The sequence below is a fragment of the Phaseolus vulgaris genome, chromosome 1 (assembly GCF_051622355.1).
Source record: "Phaseolus vulgaris cultivar YP4 chromosome 1, ASM5162235v1, whole genome shotgun sequence".
Lineage (NCBI taxonomy): Eukaryota > Viridiplantae > Streptophyta > Magnoliopsida > Fabales > Fabaceae > Phaseolus > Phaseolus vulgaris.
This window is the reverse complement of record NC_143498.1, coordinates 21,174,103-21,193,480: the sequence shown is the minus strand read 5'-3', so window position 1 is coordinate 21,193,480 and position 19,378 is coordinate 21,174,103. Positions and strand designations below refer to the sequence as shown.

General features: G+C 38.0%; 1 protein-coding gene across 11 annotated transcripts; it reads left to right on the top strand.

Moving 5' to 3' along the window:
* The first annotated feature begins 2,551 nt into the window (after positions 1–2,551).
* Positions 2,552–8,311, top strand: LOC137813681 (disease resistance protein RRS1-like). 11 transcript variants are annotated; one of them, XM_090300928.1, is made up of 8 exons: positions 2,552–2,960; positions 3,719–3,800; positions 3,887–3,973; positions 4,063–4,180; positions 4,265–4,581; positions 4,951–6,015; positions 6,127–6,429; positions 6,541–8,311. In XM_090300928.1, the coding sequence occupies exons 6-8, from the start codon at positions 5,299–5,301 to the stop codon at positions 7,966–7,968; spliced, it is 2,448 nt and encodes an 815-aa protein (XP_090157054.1). In that variant the 5' UTR covers positions 2,552–2,960; positions 3,719–3,800; positions 3,887–3,973; positions 4,063–4,180; positions 4,265–4,581; positions 4,951–5,298; the 3' UTR covers positions 7,969–8,311. The 11 variants fall into 11 exon arrangements, with proteins under 11 accessions (XP_090157054.1, XP_090157049.1, XP_090157048.1 ...); XM_090300923.1 differs by having other exon boundaries at positions 3,698–3,800; XM_090300922.1 differs by having other exon boundaries at positions 3,667–3,800.
* The last annotated feature ends 11,067 nt before the right edge of the window (positions 8,312–19,378 follow it).

Here is a 19,378-nt window from a genome sequence, read left to right as displayed (position 1 = left end):
CATTACTAATTTCAAGTTAAAAATATACAAGAGAGAACACTCCTATTAATAGGAGGCTTAAGGAAGAATGTGAAAGAAACTTTAAGTTGAAACCTTGAGCCCAAGTCTAGTCATGCCTTCTCCACGAGTGAAACTTGAAAGGAAAGCTACAAAATCTAACTTGGAGTCGAAGTAGCATGCCCCTTCACTTGTATGACTAGCATAGGGTTTCAATTGGGCTATGACCCAAGAGAAACCCTAGTTAGGTTTCAAAAAATCCTAATCTAATATATATCCAAATACAAGTCCCAAATCCTAGTCTACTTGGTTCAAATTTATGGTCAAATTATTCTATACTACTTGACCTAATACATGACCCATGAAATTCTAATCTACATTATACAATTATTTAAATCAAAGCTTGAACCAAACCGAGTGATCATCATTTTAGACGATACAATTATTTAAACCAAAATTTCATGAGAAGAAATTCTTTTACTAAATTTTATAACTATTCTTCATAAATAAACTTTTCAGTTATGAATTTCTTCCAATTCTTTAAAATGTGTAGTTTTGACATCATTATTTTTGTTTATCAAGTAATTGATAAAAACCCATCTAACCTCGAAACATTTGGCTAAGAAGATTGGAAGTAGAAAATGGATCTCAAAAGACTCTCATCTTAGGGAGAATTAATTTTTGTCTGCTCTTATATTTTTATCTAGTTTTATAAACATTGTTCAGAGTAGTATAGGAAGTGTTTTGGACCAGTTAGAGTAAGGTGTAAATAGAAAAGCAAGAGTCTAGCTAGAGTTACTGATGAGAATCAAATAAAGGAGGCTTTTATTAATGAAGGAAGAGGACATTCGCCTTCACATTTGAAGTTCTTCCTTCTAGTATTCTCAAAATTAAAAGAAGACATAAAATAAAGATAAGGCCCAAGCCCAAAAAGGCCAAGTCCATCCCATGAGGGGCAAGGCCAAGCATTAAAGAGCATCATTTGATTTACTCTTGTAGGAGGTGTGGATATTAAATAAGGAAGTGTGAAAATGTAAAATAAAGTCACATTATCCATGTGACTTAGGAGAGTAGGTGTAGGTGTAGTTTTTAGGAGGTGTCATAGTAGAAAAAGGTCACACCTCCCATGTGACTTGTTTTTTGTGGGAATTTCAAATGAGTTTTATTTGAATTTTCCCACCTATTTTCCAGCACCCTCACACTATAAATAGAGGTGTGGGCTTTTGTAAAATTCAGATTGGAAATTAGCAATAGAGAAACTCTACTCAATTTGAGAGAGAATTTGTGAGAATTTGATTTCTCCTTCACCTTGTCTTATCTTGAGTGCATTTGGTTCTCTCAAGTGGCGGCACTAGCTCACTCATCTTGGAGCCTTCATACTCTAAGTGGCGTGATCATCAAACCAAAGCATCCATCTCCATAAGTTCTTCTTTCTTTCATCTCCATTTTATACGAAGCTTAAACATGTCTTAGTTTCTTTTGTTCGGTTCATCTTCCTTTCCTTGCACTTTTGTTCGGCTGTTTTCATTTGATTCTGTTTTAATCCAGTTCAGTAGCTTCTTTTCATAATTTTGTTCGGTTCATTTGCTTTCTTAAGAGTTTTAATCGATGCCTTTGCCTTTTTTACACAATTTGTTCGGTTCAATTGACAATAGATGGCTCCTCCATATGAGTTTGGTGTTTGGTGCAAGTCTTGGTGAGTTCTTGAAACATAGAACCTTGATCCAATTCTATTATAAGTGCCTAAGCTATCTCCAACTCAAGTTGAGTCCATAGAATGTCAAAGAATCATCTCTTCTTTGCTAGTCAATTCATATCAGTTACAATTGAGCCTCCTTAGATCCAATGCAACTCTAGACCATCTAGGGTGCACAAATAAATTACTAGAGTGCAAATAGAAAACATGAAGTGGTAAGGAAGACTTGAAGATCCACATGTCATCCCCTCAATGGAGATGACTCCCACCAATGCCAAAAGGCCATTTGTTTTCATGGAAATGAAGAAGATTCTCTCCAATTAGAGGATGACACTTGTCAACCTCTAATTTGAGAGGATTTGCTCCAATTAGAGAGAGTCATTTATCCTTCTATGAGTAGAGAGTTTTTAGGGTTAAAGCTTACACCTTGGCTACCCATAGCACTATAAATACAATTGCTATCCCCCTTGTAAATTACCTTTGAATAGATTATTGAATTGCTGCAAAAATTTCACCCTAAACTAGACATTTAGCTCACTCTTTTCTAGTCTTATTTTCAAGTGTTTTAGCAAGGAACCTTTTAGGAGTTGGCTAACCTCTCTTAAGCTTCATTATCATTCTCCATACACTAATATTTCACAGTTTCTTTCACTCATTTTAGCCACCCAATCCCACCAAATTCCGCACCCCAAAATACAAAACAAAAGATTCATAACAATGCAAGTTAGGATTGAATTAGTAATACTCTTAATATTTGACTCTTTCTGCCTTAATGTGCATCATGTGGTAGCGCTTTGGTTATCTCAGCCATTAATTTGAGGGGATAGTGGGAGTTATATATATACACGGTTACTCCTACTTGTCTTCAACTATTGACGACAGTAAATTCAAAAACAATCTTCAACCCCCACTTCATCCAACCCTTTAAATTATTCTTGTGCTGATTATAACACCACTCACGAGTTTGCAAGGTGGAAAAGTCAAGAGACATAAACGAGTTTGCTTAGAGGATGTGGGACCTATGCTTACAAAAAATCGAAGCCTGTATTCTTGACATGCCATGAACAGTGTTCTGACATCTCTTATGTCTAATTCTGCTCTCATACTTGAGTAGGAGGTTGAACGTTTTGATCCCATTTAATTTTATGCACTATGCAGTTGTTGTCTAGTTATTCTGCGTAGGGATCTCAGAAGCTCTAGTGTTGAAGTGAAGAATCTGCACGGGTATTCATTCTTTTCTGTTCCAGGAAGTTGTACTGGATCTCTGGTCAGGCCTCTTTCTCCATTTCCACTTAGAAATAATAGAAGTTAAAGGGATATGACTTAGTTGAATTTCTTATTGTTTTCCACGTTTTAACACAGAATATTTGCTTAAAGAATGTAAATTTTGCCTAAGAAAATAGACTATGGATGGTTCTGTGACTGTCTAAAATGTAAAATAACCCTTGTTAAAAAATATTTGGTGTGGCAGATTGAACTTTTCATTGAAGTAATTAAATCCATTCATATATTTTGTATTATTGGTCAAGCTTGCTTTAGTTCCGACAATAGTTTTAAGGGCATCAACATCTAGCTGCAGTTCATATTGATCATCTAATATTCTGTTTTCATCTACTTTCAGTTATTACATTTGTGAAATTTTAACTGATATGTTGGTTTAATTTCTGGAGTCTTCCATCTGCTGACTGTCTATTCTATTGCGAATATGTGTTTCATATTTATATTCTTTTCCATTTCAATGTTTTTCTCAGGGCCAAGATTGTTTAAGGCCAAGTTTATGTTCAGCAGTGCCTACTATTAATAATAGAAGTTGAACCATGTATGCTGAACTTGAATCTTGTTTGGTTTGATTGAAAGCAAGCACACATTGGTTATACTAGACATTTAAGATTTATTACACATTGGATAGAAGTGTATACATAAAGTGTATTCAATGTTGACAGTGTTTTCTTCTGTCTATTTAATTGCTGCAGTGTTTTGAACATTGTGCATATTTTTTATCAGTGGTTGGTATCTGTCTGACAGTGAGCTGTGTTGAAAATGTCAACGTGAAATTAATCTGAAGTTGAAGTTTATGACTTCGGGTTTCTTTGTGCCCGGAAATAGTGTAATCTTCATTATTCATCATGTTTCTAGTCTTTTTTTTCGTCAAATCATTTACTTAGCTCCTGATTTGTTCAAATGGACTATCAGGTTTACCAAGTAAAAAGCAAGGCACTAATCAAGGAAAAATAAATCTCCAAGGATTTCAAAAGGCCTCAAAATCACGATAGCAATTTGGTAAACATGTTTATTTGTTATTTGGTAAATAAGCAGAAGTTTGATGTTTGAACTTTTGATCCCATGTTACAAAGATTTACACATTGTAGGTACAGCATTGGGAATTCACAATGGCTGAGCTTCAAATGATAAGTGCTGTTGCTTCTTTCTCTAACTCTTCCTCCATGGTGTCTTCTAAAAAATATGATGTTTTTCTAAGCTTTCGAGGTGAGGACACTCGCATGAACTTCACAAGCCATCTTCATGAGGCTTTGAAGCAAAAAATAACTTGAAACCTATATTGACTACCAGCTTGAGAAGGGAGATAGAATCTCACCAGCACTCACCAAAGCAATTGAAGATTCTCGTGTATCGATTGTGATACTCTCAGAGAACTATGCTTCCTCAAAGTGGTGCTTAGAAGAACTCAGCAAGATTCTGGAATGCCACAAAAACCATGGACAAATTGTGATTCCAGTGTTTTACAACATAGACCCCTCCCATGTTAGGAAGCAAACAGGGTGCTATGAGCTAACCTTTGCAACACACCATGGAGAACTCAGGTGCAACAAATGGAGAGCTGCTCTCACTGAAGTAGCCAATTTAGCTGGGTGGGATTCTCGAAACAGGTAAATAAAATTATTTGATATTGAGTAAAGTCTTAAAGAAAATATGGGAATGATAACATATTAAATTAGATTCTGTTTGCAATAGAAAGTTAAGAATAATATAATCATGACATAGATATCAAATTATAGTTCAACAAAAGTAGCCAAATCTTGATATCAACATACATATACAAGTGAACATTGAGAAATATAGTTTTCTTTCCTTCTTTTTGTGTGCTTGTTCAATGCAATTACTACTTTGCAGTGAAGATTCTTTGTCTTTTTAATCTGTTTAATTTATAGTAAAAGATAATTACTTTTACTTTTACTTTTTCTTTTTGAATGTTATACTTATAACACATTTGTTTCTTTGTTTCCCTTCTTTGCCAGGATTGAATCTGAATTCCTTAAGGAGGTTGTTAAAGATGTTCTACGAAAACTGACTCCTAGATACCCAAACCAACTTAAAGGACTAGTTGGAATCGAGAAAAGTCTTAAACAGATTGAATCGTTATTAAAAATTGGTTCAAGTGAAGTTAGAACCGTTGGAATATGGGGCATGGGCGGAATAGGTAAAACCACTCTTGCTATTGCTTTATATGACAAATTGTCTTGTGAGTTTGAAGGTCGCTGTGTCCTAACTAATTAAGAGAAAAATCGGACAAGCTCGAAGCTTTACGTGATGAACTTTTCTCGAAATTGTTAGAGAATAAAGATCATGGGATTGAAAATTTTGACATGAGGAGGCTTCAACGTATAAACGTGTTCGTTGTTCTTGATGATGTGGGTACCTCAGAGCAGTTAGAAAAGCTAATTCTAGAATACGACTTCCTAGGACCAGGAAGTAAAGTCATTGTTACAACTAGAAATAAGCAAATACTTAGTCTAGTTGATGAAATATATGAGGTTGAAGAATTGAGCTCATATCACTCTCTTCAACTTTTCTGTTTGACTATATCTGGAGAAAAGCAACCTAAAGATGGATATGAAGATTTATCAAAAAGAGCAATTTTGTATTGCAAAGGTATTCCTCTGGCTCTAAAAGTTTTGGGTGCAACTTTACGTAAAAAAAGTAAAGTGGTATGGGAATGTGAATTGAGAAAACTCCAAAAGCTTCCAAATATTGAAATTCATAATGTGCTAAAATTAAGTTATGACTGCTTAGATCGCTCTCAAAAGGACATATTTTTAGACATTGTATGCTTCTTCAAAGGATGGGAGAGAGATAGGGTAACAAATATTCTGGAGGCTTGTGATTTCTTTGCAGCATCTGGGATAGAATCCCTTTTAGATAAAAGTCTCATAACAATTTCAAATTATAATCACATAAAAATGCATGACTTGATACAAGAAATGGGCTGGGAAATTGTTCATCAGGAGTCTATCAAAGACCTTGGAAGGCGAAGTGGATTATGGAAACATGAGGAAGTGCGTGATGTTTTAAAATATAACAAGGTAAGTACACGATACAATATGATGGAATTGCTTCTATTTGATATTTCTTGTATCGTTTTAGAATGTTGCTAGTATATAGACTTGCTAATTATCATTTCAATTTTTTGTTAGGGGACTGATTTTGTTGAAGGCATAATTTTAGATTTGGAGAAATTAGGTGGAGATTTGTATTTGAGTTGTGATTCCCTTGCAAAGATGACTAACATGAGATTTCTTAGAATCCATAGACGAAAATGGGGCTGCAGATTTAGTGTGCACCTTCCTGATGGTATTGAATCTTTGCCTAATAAACTGAGGTACCTTGAGTGGGAAGGATTCTGTCTTAAGTCTTTGCCATCAAACTTTTGTGCTGAACAACTTGTAGAGCTTCACATGTGGAATAGCAAGCTTAAAAAGCTTTGGGATGGTATTCAGGTATGTATTAATTTGTACAGGCTACAGTACCAACTGGTAACTGTTCCTTTCAACCTAACAGTTATGAACACAATAATTGTTTAATAATGTTGTGCTTCTTTCTTGCTACAGAACCTTGTGAATTTAAAGACAATTTTCCTTGATGACTCTCGAGACTTGATTGAGATCCCAGACTTATCTATGGCGGAAAATCTTGAAAAAGTGTCCCTTTATGATTGTGAAAGCTTATGTCAGCTTCATCCATCCATCTTATCTCTTCCCATACTTAAATATTTAATTTTAAGTGGTTGCAAAGCCATTCAGAGCATAAATCTTCATTCAAAATCTCTTAATGTACTGAGACTCAGAGGTTGTTCATCTCTCAATGAATTTTCTGTGACATCAGAGGAGATGACACATTTGGACTTGTCTCAAACCGCTATACGTGAATTGTTGTCACCAATGATCTCTCTCCCCAAGCTTACATATTTGTACTTAAGTGGCTGTAGACATATTGTAAACATCAATGTTCATTTAAAATCTCTCCGTGTACTAACACTTGTTGGTTGTTCAAATCTCAAAGAATTCTCAGTGGCATCAGAGAAGTTGACACTATTGGAGTTACCTGACACTGCTATATGTGTATTGCCATCATCAATTGGTCACTTGTTGTCTTTAGAAGAGTTAGACCTACGTGGAACTAATATTGAGTGCTTGCCTGCAAGTATCAAAAGCCTTTCAATGTTAAGAGTGCTTTGGTTAAATGATTGCAAGAAACTGGTATCTCTACTAGAGCTTCCACCATCCTTAAGAGAACTTTATATAAATGATTGTTGGAAACTTGTGTCTCTGCCGGAGCTTCCACCATCAGTGAAAGAGGTGAGTGCCTTTAACTGTCTTTCTCTAGAGGAAAGCATCACACAAGAGCTAGTGTTACGACACATCTTACAAAATTGCATACCCTCCAAACATCAACAATATCTTTACAATCCTGTGTACATTGATGGTGGTTATTTCATCTTTCCCTGTGACCACGTCACCTATAATTGTGGGTTTCATGCACCAGAGAGTTCAATAACTATTCCTTCTCTTCCTAAATCTCACTTGTGGGGTTACATTTTTGGCATCATTATTGCTAAGGGACCAATGTCAGATCATCAGTTTTCTTGTTCTATCTATCGAGAAGATATATTGGTAGGTGGTGTTCATCGAAGGTTTATAGGCTGCGAAAGTTTAATTTCAGATCATTTGTTATTTTTGTACCATGATGTTAGCAATTTTGGTGGAACAAATGAAGTGGATGGTCCTTTTAATAGCATTACATTTGTGTTTGAATTTAATGGTGATAATGACACCATAAAAGGGTGTGGGGTCTTTCCGGTATATGGGACATCATCTGGGTTTAAGTTGGTGAGTAGTAGTAGCAAGGAAATCTTCTATGATGTTGAGTCACAACCAAGAGCAAATGGAGCTAAAATTGGAGGTTGTGATAAACAAAATTGGGAACAACTTTCAGTAACCAAGAGAAGAAAGACTGTACCTGATACTCTCTTCCTGTGATCACTTACTCGGTATGAGTTAGAATACTCTTGGTTATAGAAAAACATTGCTTATGTTGCAGATTTTCTTTTGAATCACTTGGAGAATATTGATGGGAATTAAGCACCACCTTGTTGGGAAAGTCAAAGCAGCAGCAATCATTAGTAAGTGTTGTGGTCTACCTCTTTTCATTTAGAAGTAAAAAAGGATTCTAGTGTGCTATTTAATCTATGTATCCATGGAGATACATGAGGGTTAACAAGTTACGGTATTGATGATTCAAAATTTAGATGTAAAAGTACAATCATGTGTTGCTTGTAACTTTTACTACTTTATTTCCAAGTATTGGAATTAATTTGTTTCATTCCTTCGAGTTTTGTACATTATGTGTCATATTTTGAGATAAGGTAGCTAAACAAGATTAGTAAAGTTTTAGAGGAAAAATACATTGTCTCAAAACTTTAAGATGTTCTTGACATGATATAATTGCTACAAAGTTCCTTTCATCAATGTAGAAGGAATTTTTAAAAGTTCATTTGATGACCGTCACAAAACCATCATAGTAAAAAATGGAGCTTTGAATGATAGTTATGAATTGTTGTTATAAGTAGCTTTTAACAATAGTCAATTGATGTTATAAGTAGCTTTTACTAGCAATTATGGATATAAGTAGGGTCATATAGGGAAGAGAAACACTCTAGTCAACCATTAGAGTATGTTCTAGCTTGAGCTACTAAAGATTATTTTAGTTGATTTTCAAGAATGATTATTAAATTAATTGTTGTCGTATGTACAATATTTTTAAAGTCACTCTACTTTTAAGTTTTACTCTAAACATAATAAAGTGTAAAAATAAAAACTAGTCTAAGAGATGTAATGATAGAAAAACACTTCCATGTGCATGACAATTTTTTTTTCTTTAATGTTTTGGTTTGATTTTCTTCACTGGATGATGATGAATAGCGGAAGCAGGTAAGAAGTGTAACAATGTCACAATTTGGAGATGAAAATTATGAGTTTAAGTCTAGGTGCAATTAGGCCAACACTACTATGAAAATCTAGAATGCGACTAGCAAGAAGACAACTCTACAAAAAACTTTGACAAGTAGAAGTGTCTCAAAAATTGGACAACAATTTATTACTCAATTTAGTTAAATTTCATGTACAAAGAACAACTATCTATTGAAGATGAAGTTTGCAAGAGAAGCTTATAATCCTAGATGACCTAACCATAACCCTAGCTTAGAGAACAAGTTTTGTAATTCCTTTCAAATGAGAGTTTGAAATTGTCACCCCTTCATTGGTACAAATCCTCTCCATTGGGAGAATGACAAATAGTAAAGGCAACACATGTCCATGTAAGAAGTACCTATCCCTAGCTTGTCAGTTTTTGACCTAACTTACATCCCTTATTCTCTTTGGGAGTAAGGGTCTCTATGATGTTCTCTCTTCCTATTTGTCCCCTATCCATGTTTACTCTTAGATTTTTTTTTTTGACTTTGCATGTATTGAGAAAACATAGTTCTTAGCTCTTCCTTTATATATTTTTTTGTATTTTGTAGTTCATCTCTCAAAAAAATCTCCCTTATGACCCTTCTTACTTCTATACACACTATAATGATTTGAATGATCACTCATTGTTTATTCAAAAGTTTTTTTTCACAAAAAAATTCACAATGTTCAAAAATTGAGCAAAAAGGATTTTCACAAATGGTTTTAATATTTTGGTGAAGTTTCTAAAACGAAAAGTTGTTGAAAGTTAACTAAGTAGACTAACAGGAAAAGATGATGGTTCCCAAATAGACACGCTTAAGTACCTGGTATTTCCTAGCATGAGTTTTCCTCATATCACTTTCACAAAATCTCTTAGTAAACACTTCAAAACGATTTTGTCCAAATGTGTTTCTGCAATGAAATGCTAAAGACTTGAAGATCAACAATTAATTTTGAGATTATTAAGACCTAATTATCACGGAGACCTAAGAAAGAAAATAAAAAAGTAAATTTATGACTATATAAATGAAAGCAAGTAAAAACAAAATGAAAATCTTAAGTGAAAATGCAAGTAACACTTTAAGCCTCTTGACACATTTATGTTGAATAAGGTGCTTTGATGATTTCCAAATTAAGCTTGAAGACTTGAAGGATATGCTATTGTGTGTGTGTAGTTAAGAAGATTTTGAATTGTTAATTTACACATAGTTATGATCCAAACTCATATGATTCTAAATAACTTTTGAAAGTTTTGTTTTTTAAATTTGTGTTAATTTTAGTCAGTTGTTTCGTGCTTTAAATTAGTTGAAAAATCTTTTGTTCAAAGTTTGGTGACTACAACCAGTTTTTCAACCATTTGATTTATCGTTTCAACCGATTGAATTACATTTAGTGTTTTTAAAAGGATTTAAATTGTTTTCTTTTGTCTTTTCTGTGACGCAAAAACAGTCGGTTATTTTGAAAAATGAACAGCTTGTTTTATGTGTTGTCTTTAATAGAAAAAGAAATTAATCAGTTTGTTTTAAAATCAATCAAGTATTTTTTTTAACATAAATTAATCAATGATTTAAAAATGATTTGTTTTCTTTTTTCTTTTCGGTGTCACAAAAATAGTCAGTTATTTCGACAAATGAACTGGTTGTTTTATATGTTGTTTTTAACCACTTTATAAAGACTATTTTGTGATCAATTGAAAAAAATAGTTTTATAAAAAACGTTTTCAAAAAAAGATCAAATAACTTTTAATCAATTTTGGAGTTATGGATCATTGTTTGTGTGTGAAGTAGGAATTTTGGTTTTCTATTCCATTGTTCTACAGTTTTGTAAAGCCCAGGTGTATTCTATTTCTTTCTTTTCAATGTTGTATGGCATGTAAATCAATTTCAGATAGAGTTTATGGAAACTGTGGTGTTGTTAAGAGTGTTGTGTGTTCTTGAGGGGTTCAATATTAACATTCTTAGTGTGGTTTGTAATCTAGTTTTTATTGCATAGTGAATTCTCAGTGGTTAGCTGAGGGCTGGATGCAGCTCTCGGTTAAGAGTGAGCTATAAATATCTCTGTGCTAATTTCTCTTTCCTTACCCTGATAAACTATTTTATATATTGTTCTGTGTATTCTGCTGCATTAAACAGTCAGTTGTTTCGATAACATAACTGGTTGATATTTCTTAAACAATTGTTAATTTTCTAAATAAACTAGTTGAACAGATAAATCAATTGATTGATTTTACAGATCTTTCCACTCTACTTCCAATCTTTGTGAAAATCTTGTTAAAACAATTCACGTACCTCTTGTTTAGGCCATACATTTTAAGAATTTCCACGAGAATAAGATATTACTATTATAATGTTTAACTATGAGATTTCTTTAAAGGAATTTCCCAAACATAAAGCAAGAAAATACTACAAATGAATAATTAACACAGTTCTGTGACAATATGATTTTAAAAAATTTGATGTTTTGATCGTAGTAGCTTGTTGACTCTCCATCTCAAGTGTTTATCACTCTTCCTTTTGAACTTTTACTTGTTTGTTCTCTAAAGAAGAGTAATCCTTAGCTTGATCTTTTTCTTCTCCAATATGATACCTACCAATGTTAGTCAACTTTTTCCAAAGATCACAACTAAGAGATCATTTCCATCTCAAAAGGCCAATAAAATTCAAAAAAAAAAAAATCAAAATAAAGGATGCTAAACTTAAAAAAGATTTGAATCATAACAATATGCAAAGAGTGATTTTAAAGACTTAGAATAAAGAAATTAAGGCTACAAAAGTAGTAGGCACATAAATGAATTCCTAGGAATGGTTCTAGTATAGAATACAAAACAAAGCAAATTCTAGAATACTTCTGGCAATGATACTTCTTCAAATTTTTTAAAACATATTTCTCTAATGAACTCAAGCATGAAATTTTTATCTCAACTTGTTAACTCAAAATAAGGATTGGCCGCAACAAAATTTGATTAAATGCACCATTGGACAAGTCAAAACAGTTTTTAGACCAAGGGAAAACACAAAATTTTCAATCTTCGTTTTCAATGCTAACATCCTGACTCTTTTGATTTATCAATTTTTTTCCAATTTGAGTAACGATGCACCCTTTTAACACAACATCAATAACATGTTGAATTATTCAAATCCAATTCCATGCTAAAAAATATAACATATTTTTCTCACAAAAATTTTAGTGTTAATAACAAACAAAATTCCAACGATAAAAGTCCTAAAGAAGGCCAAAAATTTAAACAAGACAACAAGACAAAATGGAAACCTAACTATAAGAAATTTGTCAATGATGTAATAACAAGTTATGGAACTCAAATTCAGAATGTAAAATGCACTTAAAGCACAATTTAACTGTAGTTCAACTTTAGACATTTCATCAAACACTTACTAGACATAGTGAAGACATTTTCACAAGAACTTTGTATACTAGTTTATACTAATTAATTTTATGACAATTTTTTGGAAACACATGAAGCATGGCATAATATGTAAAGAAAATAGCGGAAGGATGTAAGAAATGCAACAATGTCACAGTTTGGATATGAAAATTATGAGTTTGAATCTAGGTGAGGTGAGACCAACACACTAGTTTCTAGAGTGATATTGGACCAACATTACTAGGAGGAGTCTAGAATGTGTCTAGCAAGAAGAAAACTCTATAGAGAACTTTGACAAGTATAAGTGTCTAAAAAATTGGATAGAAATTTATTACTCAATTCAAAGTTAAATTTCTTGTACAAAACACTCCTATTTATAAGAGATAAAGCTTGCAAGAGAAACTTCTAACCCTATAGACCTAACCCTAACTCTAACTTGGAAAACAAGTTCATAAATCCTTTCAAATGAGTGTTTGACAAGTGTCACCCCTCATTCACTACAAGAAAAAAGGATTTTAATGGAGGTTAATATAACCCTAGGAATTGATTTAATTAACGAAGGTTTTTTAACCTTCGTTAAGTTCCAACTGTTATTTTAAAACCTCAGCAAAATAACAGAGGTTTTTTTAACCTTCATTAAATTTCGAAAGTTTATCTTAAAATCTCAGCAAAATAATGGAAATTTTTTTTAACCTTTGTTAAATTCCAAAGGTTTATTTTAAAACCTAAGTAGAATAACAGAGGTTTTTTTAACCTTCGTTAAAGGTTTATTCTAAAACCTCAGCAAAATAACAAAGTTTTTTTTAACTTTTAGTAACTTCCAAAAGTTTATTCTACATCCTCAACAAATTAAGGAAACATTTTTTTAACCTTTGTTAAGTTTTAAAGGTTTATTCTAAAATCTCAACAAAATAATGGTGGTTTTTTTAACATTCGCTAAATTCCAAAGATTTATTATAGAACCTCAATAAAACACTCCATATTTTTCAAAACTTCAATAAATAATGTAATCGGCACCTGTGGAGCAGGTCGGCTCGGTGGTCTGGTCGCGATAGTGGGCCACGTAAGTGGACCCCCAGAGATGCGTGTGTTGAAACCCATATATTTGAAAGGCCTAGTCAGCGAGTAAGTTCCTGCATAGGGGTGTGTATAGTACATTCGGATCTAGCACAAGTAAATATTCCCTGAAGACGCTAAGGCCCGAGAGTGCTAAGGGTTTTTAGGGAAAGTTGCATGCATGATACGTAAAGGATTAGGGCACCTACAGAACAGATGGGCTCCGCAGCGATGGTACATTGGTTGGTACTCTGACGACCATACTGTTAAGATTGTGCACTCCAAAGGAGAAGATTCTGTGTGGTTGTTGGGCTAAGATTGCGCAACAACGTAACAAAATGTCCTCCTAGTAAACCTAATTTCACTAGAGATAAAGCTCTAGTGAGAGAAGGGTCGTTACAGTGAGGTAACCTAAAAGTAGTCTATAAAAGGGAGTTGAGATCCCTGATAAAGGTACACCGTTTCTAAGCTTGAAACTATTTACTTACTAATTGTTTCTTAGCCCAGTACTGACTTGATCGTTGGAGTGCAATCAACAGGTAAGGCCCCCTCTGTTTCAACGGAGCTGCTCTCCAGCATCCAAGAGTAAGCACAGAATTTGCCAGAAATAGGAGGAGCCCTCGCCTGCCTTTGAAGTCAACCGGCGGCCAGGTCAACCAGCAAGAACATTTGGCACCCACGTGGGGCCCGATAAAACTAGGTCCAATCCACAGTCGTGTTCAAAGCCATCCAACAACATGAGAAATACTAGGCAAGGTACATCTTCACGTGAGGGAGGAGAAAACGTCACCATACAACAACTTATGGAGACCATTCACGCCCTTCAGCAAACGGTGGTGGCGTCCAAGGCTGATCAGGACAGGATTCTGGCTGAGGTTCAGGCCGAGCAAACAGCAAGTCAGAATCGATTCCAGATCGATTTGGATGCGTCATGAACAAGCAATGAAGAACTGTGTAGGGATAATGAGGAATTGCGCAGAGAACTGCAACGCATGGGGGAGCGCGCAATGGGGGAGCAAGCTAATTTCTTGTAAATCAATGTCTATCACTATTATAAACTTTCTAAAGACTCATATATCAAATATATACAATAAATTCATGCAAATACCACATAAAAACTAGTTTCGAGTCTTTTCATGCTAATTTCTTGTAAATCATTGTCTATCACTATTATAAACTATCTAAAGACTCATCTATCATATATATACAATAAATTCATGCAACTACCACAAAAGAACTAGTTTCAAGTCTTTTCATGCTAATTTAATGAAAACCAATGTCTATCACTACTATAGAGACTCATCTATCAAATATACCCAAGGCAAAAAAACTAGGCCAAGCGACCAAACTTGGCTAAGCCAAAACCCAACCAAGATCAATTCCTTTTGCAACTGTTCCTGCCGGTTGACCCGGGTACGTCTTTCTGTGCAACCTTGCCCGTCTGCTAGTGACACCCTTTTCTGGTAATCTGTGAACACCTGCAAAGGAGTGAACAAATGGGCGCCCTAGCGGCCGTTTGCACTCCGACGCTCAAGTCAGCTAACAAGAAACACCAAAACTCTGCACCTTCGTGTCAGAGCACCGTGAAATGCCTTGAGTCTTTGTCTTTTATTTCTTTAACCTTTGCTCTTACACTTTGAGTGGGAGGAGAAAAAACTGAGACAAAGTTTTCTTGAACTTCTTTTTTACTTGGGTGACCTCATTAAAAAAACCCTCGAGAGGGAAAAAGAGTGTCCCCTTTACAACTTGTATTTCGTTACTCTTAACTAACATAACTTCACTGAAATAAAATTTCAAATTGGCCGCGTTCCAGCTGCGTGGAATGGGACCTCCTTCCAAAGTCTCCATATTGTATGCACCATTCCCCTTGGCTTTGGTGATTCTGAAGGGTCCGGTTCATTTGGGAGATAACTTATTCTCTAGCTCATATGGGTAAGCCTTCCTCATGACTAAGTCACCAACCTGGAATTGCCGCGGCTTCACCTTGGAGCTATACTGTCGCTCCACTCTTCTCTTCACTTCCTCAGCCTTTATTCTTGCTTCCTCCCTGGCTTCGTCTAGTAAGTTCAGGTTCACTCGCCTTTCTTCATTGGACTCTTCAGCCACAAAATTCTGGTAACGTGGCGAGCTCTCGTGGATCTCAACTGGAATCATCGCGTCTGACCCGTATACTAGACTGAAAGGCGTTTCCATGGTGGCAGATTGGGGTGTGGTGTGGTACGCCCATACAATCCTCGGCACTTCTTCTGCCCACGCCCCTTTAGCTTTCTCTAATCTTCTCTTCAGCCCTCTCAACAAAACTCTATTTGCTGACTCTACTTGTCCATTCGTCTGGGGGTGTTCGACTGATGCGAACACCTGCTTGATGCCTACCTCTGCGCACAGGTTTCTCAGTTGTTGGCTTGCAAACTGGGTGCTATTGTCGGACACCAGCCGCCTAGGCACACCGAAGCGACACACGATGTTCTTCCAAACAAAGTGCTGCACCTTGTGCGCAGTAATCTGGGTCACAGGCTCCGCCTCTATCCACATGGTGAAGTATTCAATGGCGACGATCAGGTACTTCATCTGTCTTATCGCCAGTGGGAACGGGCCTAGGATGTCGATTCCCCACGCATGAAAGGGCCATGGACTATATATGGATCTCAGCTCCTCTGGCGACGCCTTGTGCCAATCAACGTGCCTCTGACACTGCTTGCAACGCTGGGCATGTCGCACACAATCCTCTTTCACCGTTGGCCAGTAGAAGCCGGCACATACCACTTTAGAAGCTAAAGACCTTCCCCCCACGTTGCTCCCTCAAATACCTTCGTGGAGTTCAGCCATTATCCTGGTGCACTTGTTGCCGCTTACGCACGTCAGGATGGGGTGTGTGAACCCGTGTCTGAACAATGTCCCGTCTACCAGGGTATATCTTGCAGCGTTCCTCTTAATCTTCTTGCCTTCTTCTGGTTCCGCTGGGAGAATCCCATCCGCCAGGTATTGCCTGTATGGCGTCATCCAAGTGTCTCCCTCGGCCAAAGTATATACCTGTGTATGCTTTCCTTCCTCGGGTGCGTCCGCATATGTGCTGATGCGAGGTGTCTTCATCGTATCTTGAGTCAAAGAAAGATGACTCCTCGGCCTTCCTCTTGCTGTACAAATATGGAGGACGTCCATCCTGTTATCTTCCACGAATTTCCGCGGAGCTTTGAGCGTCTCTTGGATCACTGTCCTCTGTCTGCCCCCCTTTCCTGAGCTGGCCAGCTTGGCAAGCAGGTCAGCTCTGGCATTTTGCTCCCTTGGGACATGTACTAGTTCAAGAGCGCTGAATGCTCCCCTTAGCAGCTGGACATACCTCAGGTACGCCGCCATTTGCGGGTCCTTAGCCTGAAATTCTCCCGAGACTTGCCCTGTGATTAGCTGTGAATCACTCTTTACCAAGAGGTTCTGTGCGCCCATTTCTTTGGCCAGGAGCATCCCTGCTATCAGTGCCTCGTACTCAGCTTGGTTATTGCTCGCTTTAAAAGCGAAGCGTAGAGCTTGCTCGATCAGCAAGCCATTAGGTCCTTCCAAGACTATTCCTGCTCCACTTCCTTGTTGGTTGGACGAACCATCGACCGAGAGCTACCACTTCGATCTGGGTCCGCCTCTTGGTCGCCTCCGGGTGATAGCTCTGCAACGAAATCCGCATATACTTGACCTTTGATAGATCCTCTGGGCTCGTACCGGATATCAAACTCCGACAACTCCACTGCCCAGCGAACCATCCTTCCAGCAACATTAGGTTTCTGTAGTACCTTCTGGATGGGAAAGTTCGTCATCACCACTACTGTAAAACTGTGAAAGTAGTGGTGGAGCCTCCTGGCCGAGAATACCACGACCAATGCTGCCTTCTCCAGCGACTGATACCTCGTCTCCGGGCCTTGCAAGGCTTTACTCACAAAATAGATGGGCCTCTGTACTTGGTCCTGCTCCTGGTTTGCAAAGCACTGGTGGTGTCGCCAAGTACTCTTTCAACTTGAGGAATACTGCTTCACACTCGTCAGTCTACGCAAAGCGGCTATTTCTCTTGAGGCACTAGAAATAGGGATGCCCCTTCTCTCCTCCTGCAGAAACGAACCTTGATAACGCTGCCATTTGCCCTGTCAGTTGTTGCACTTCCTTCACTGATGTCGGGCTCCTCATAGCGATGATGGTTGTGCACTTATCAGGGTTTGCCTCAATTCCCCTCTCCGTAAGCATGAAGCCTAAAACTTTCCCGCCTCAACCCCAAAAACACACTTCTCAGGGTTCAGCTTGAGGCGATACTTTGAGATGGTGGCAAACAACTCTTCCAGATCTGTTGTATGTTGCCTCCTATCGCGCGAAGCTACCACCATGTCATCCACGTAGGCTTGTACGTTCCTCCCTAACATAGGCGCCAGGACCTTGTCCATTAACCTCTGGTAGGTGGCGCCTGCATTCTTTAACCCGAACGACATCACTTTGTAGCAGTAGCTACATGTCTCTGTCATGAATGCTGTTTTACCCTCATCCCTCGGGTGCATCTTGATCTGATTGTACCCCGAAAAAGCGTCCAAAAAGCTAAGCATCTCGCAACCCGAGGCACTATCCACCAGGGTGTCAATGCTGGGTAGTGGATATGAATCCTTGGGGCACGCCTTGTTAAAGTCTGTGAAGTCCACAGACATCCTCCACTTTCCGTTTGCTTTCTTCACCAGAACGACGTTGGCCAGCCACTCGGGGTATTGGATTTCCCGGATGTGTCCAACACTCAACAACTTCTGTGTTTCTTCCTTCACCACGAGGCGCCTTTCTTCGTTAAACTTTCTCCTCCTCTGTCGCACAGGGTGAACCGTGGCGTCCATGCTAAGGTGGTGGCATAAAAAGTCAGGGTCGATGCCCGGCATGTCTGAGGCGGACCACGCAAAAGCATCTAAGTGGCGTGAAATCACCTCCGCTACTTCGTCCTGTTCCTCTTAGCTCAAAAAATGCCCCAGCTTGAACATTTTGCCGCCGATCTATCTCTCCACCACATTGGCCGTCGGTTGGTCTCTGCTATCTTCTTTTGGGGGCGTCACCTCGTAGTGCTCTCTAGGCGACGCCTCCTCTACGGGCGAAGCGTCGTCATGCCTCTCCTCTGTGCGCGCGTCTGCTTTAGGCGTCGCCCCTACGAGTGCGGCCTCGCCAGGCGTTGACTCCGTAGGCGTCGCCTCTTTCGAGGGTTCTACTTCCATCGCTGTGTCTGAACTCGATGGACGTTCGAATACCATGAACACACCTCTCTTTGTCTTTAAACTGTTTTCATAGCATTTTCGCGCTTCTTCTTGATCTGACTTGATGACGATCACCTTGCCACTGAGATCCGGCAGCTTCATCTTCATGTGGCGCGTGGAGGATACTGCTCTCAGCCTATTCAACGTCGGTCTTCCAAACAGGATGTTGTAAGCCGAATTGGCGTTCACAACTAAGTACCAAATGCTTTCAGTACGTGAGGCCGCTCCATCTGTGAATGTCGTCCTCAACTCCAAGTAGCCACGCACTTCCACCTGGTTGTCGGCAAACCCATACAAGCATCCGGTGTAGGGTCTCAAAAGGTCGGGGGACAACCGTAGCTTGTTGAATGTCGACCAGAACATAACGTCTGCCGAGCTTCCCTGGTCGACTAGAACCCTGTGCACCTTCCTTCCAGCCGTGACAACCAAAATGACCACGGGATCATTGTCGTGCGGGACGACATCTCGTAGGTCCGCCCTTGTGAACATGAGGTCTGACTCCCACGGGTCGCCTGAGATTTTTTCGTCAACCGAATTTACTCCCCTCGCATATTTCTTGCGTTGGGATGAAGTGGGTCCCCCTCCCGAAAAACCACCAGAAATGGTGTGAACTTCGTCGTGGATCGGCATCTCATGCGCTTGATCCTCCGCTGGTTCCGGCAGTGCTACGGTCGTGGCGGTTTCAGTGAGATAATCCTTCAAGAACCCGCTTTTTACTAACTCGTCTAACTGGTACCCCAGC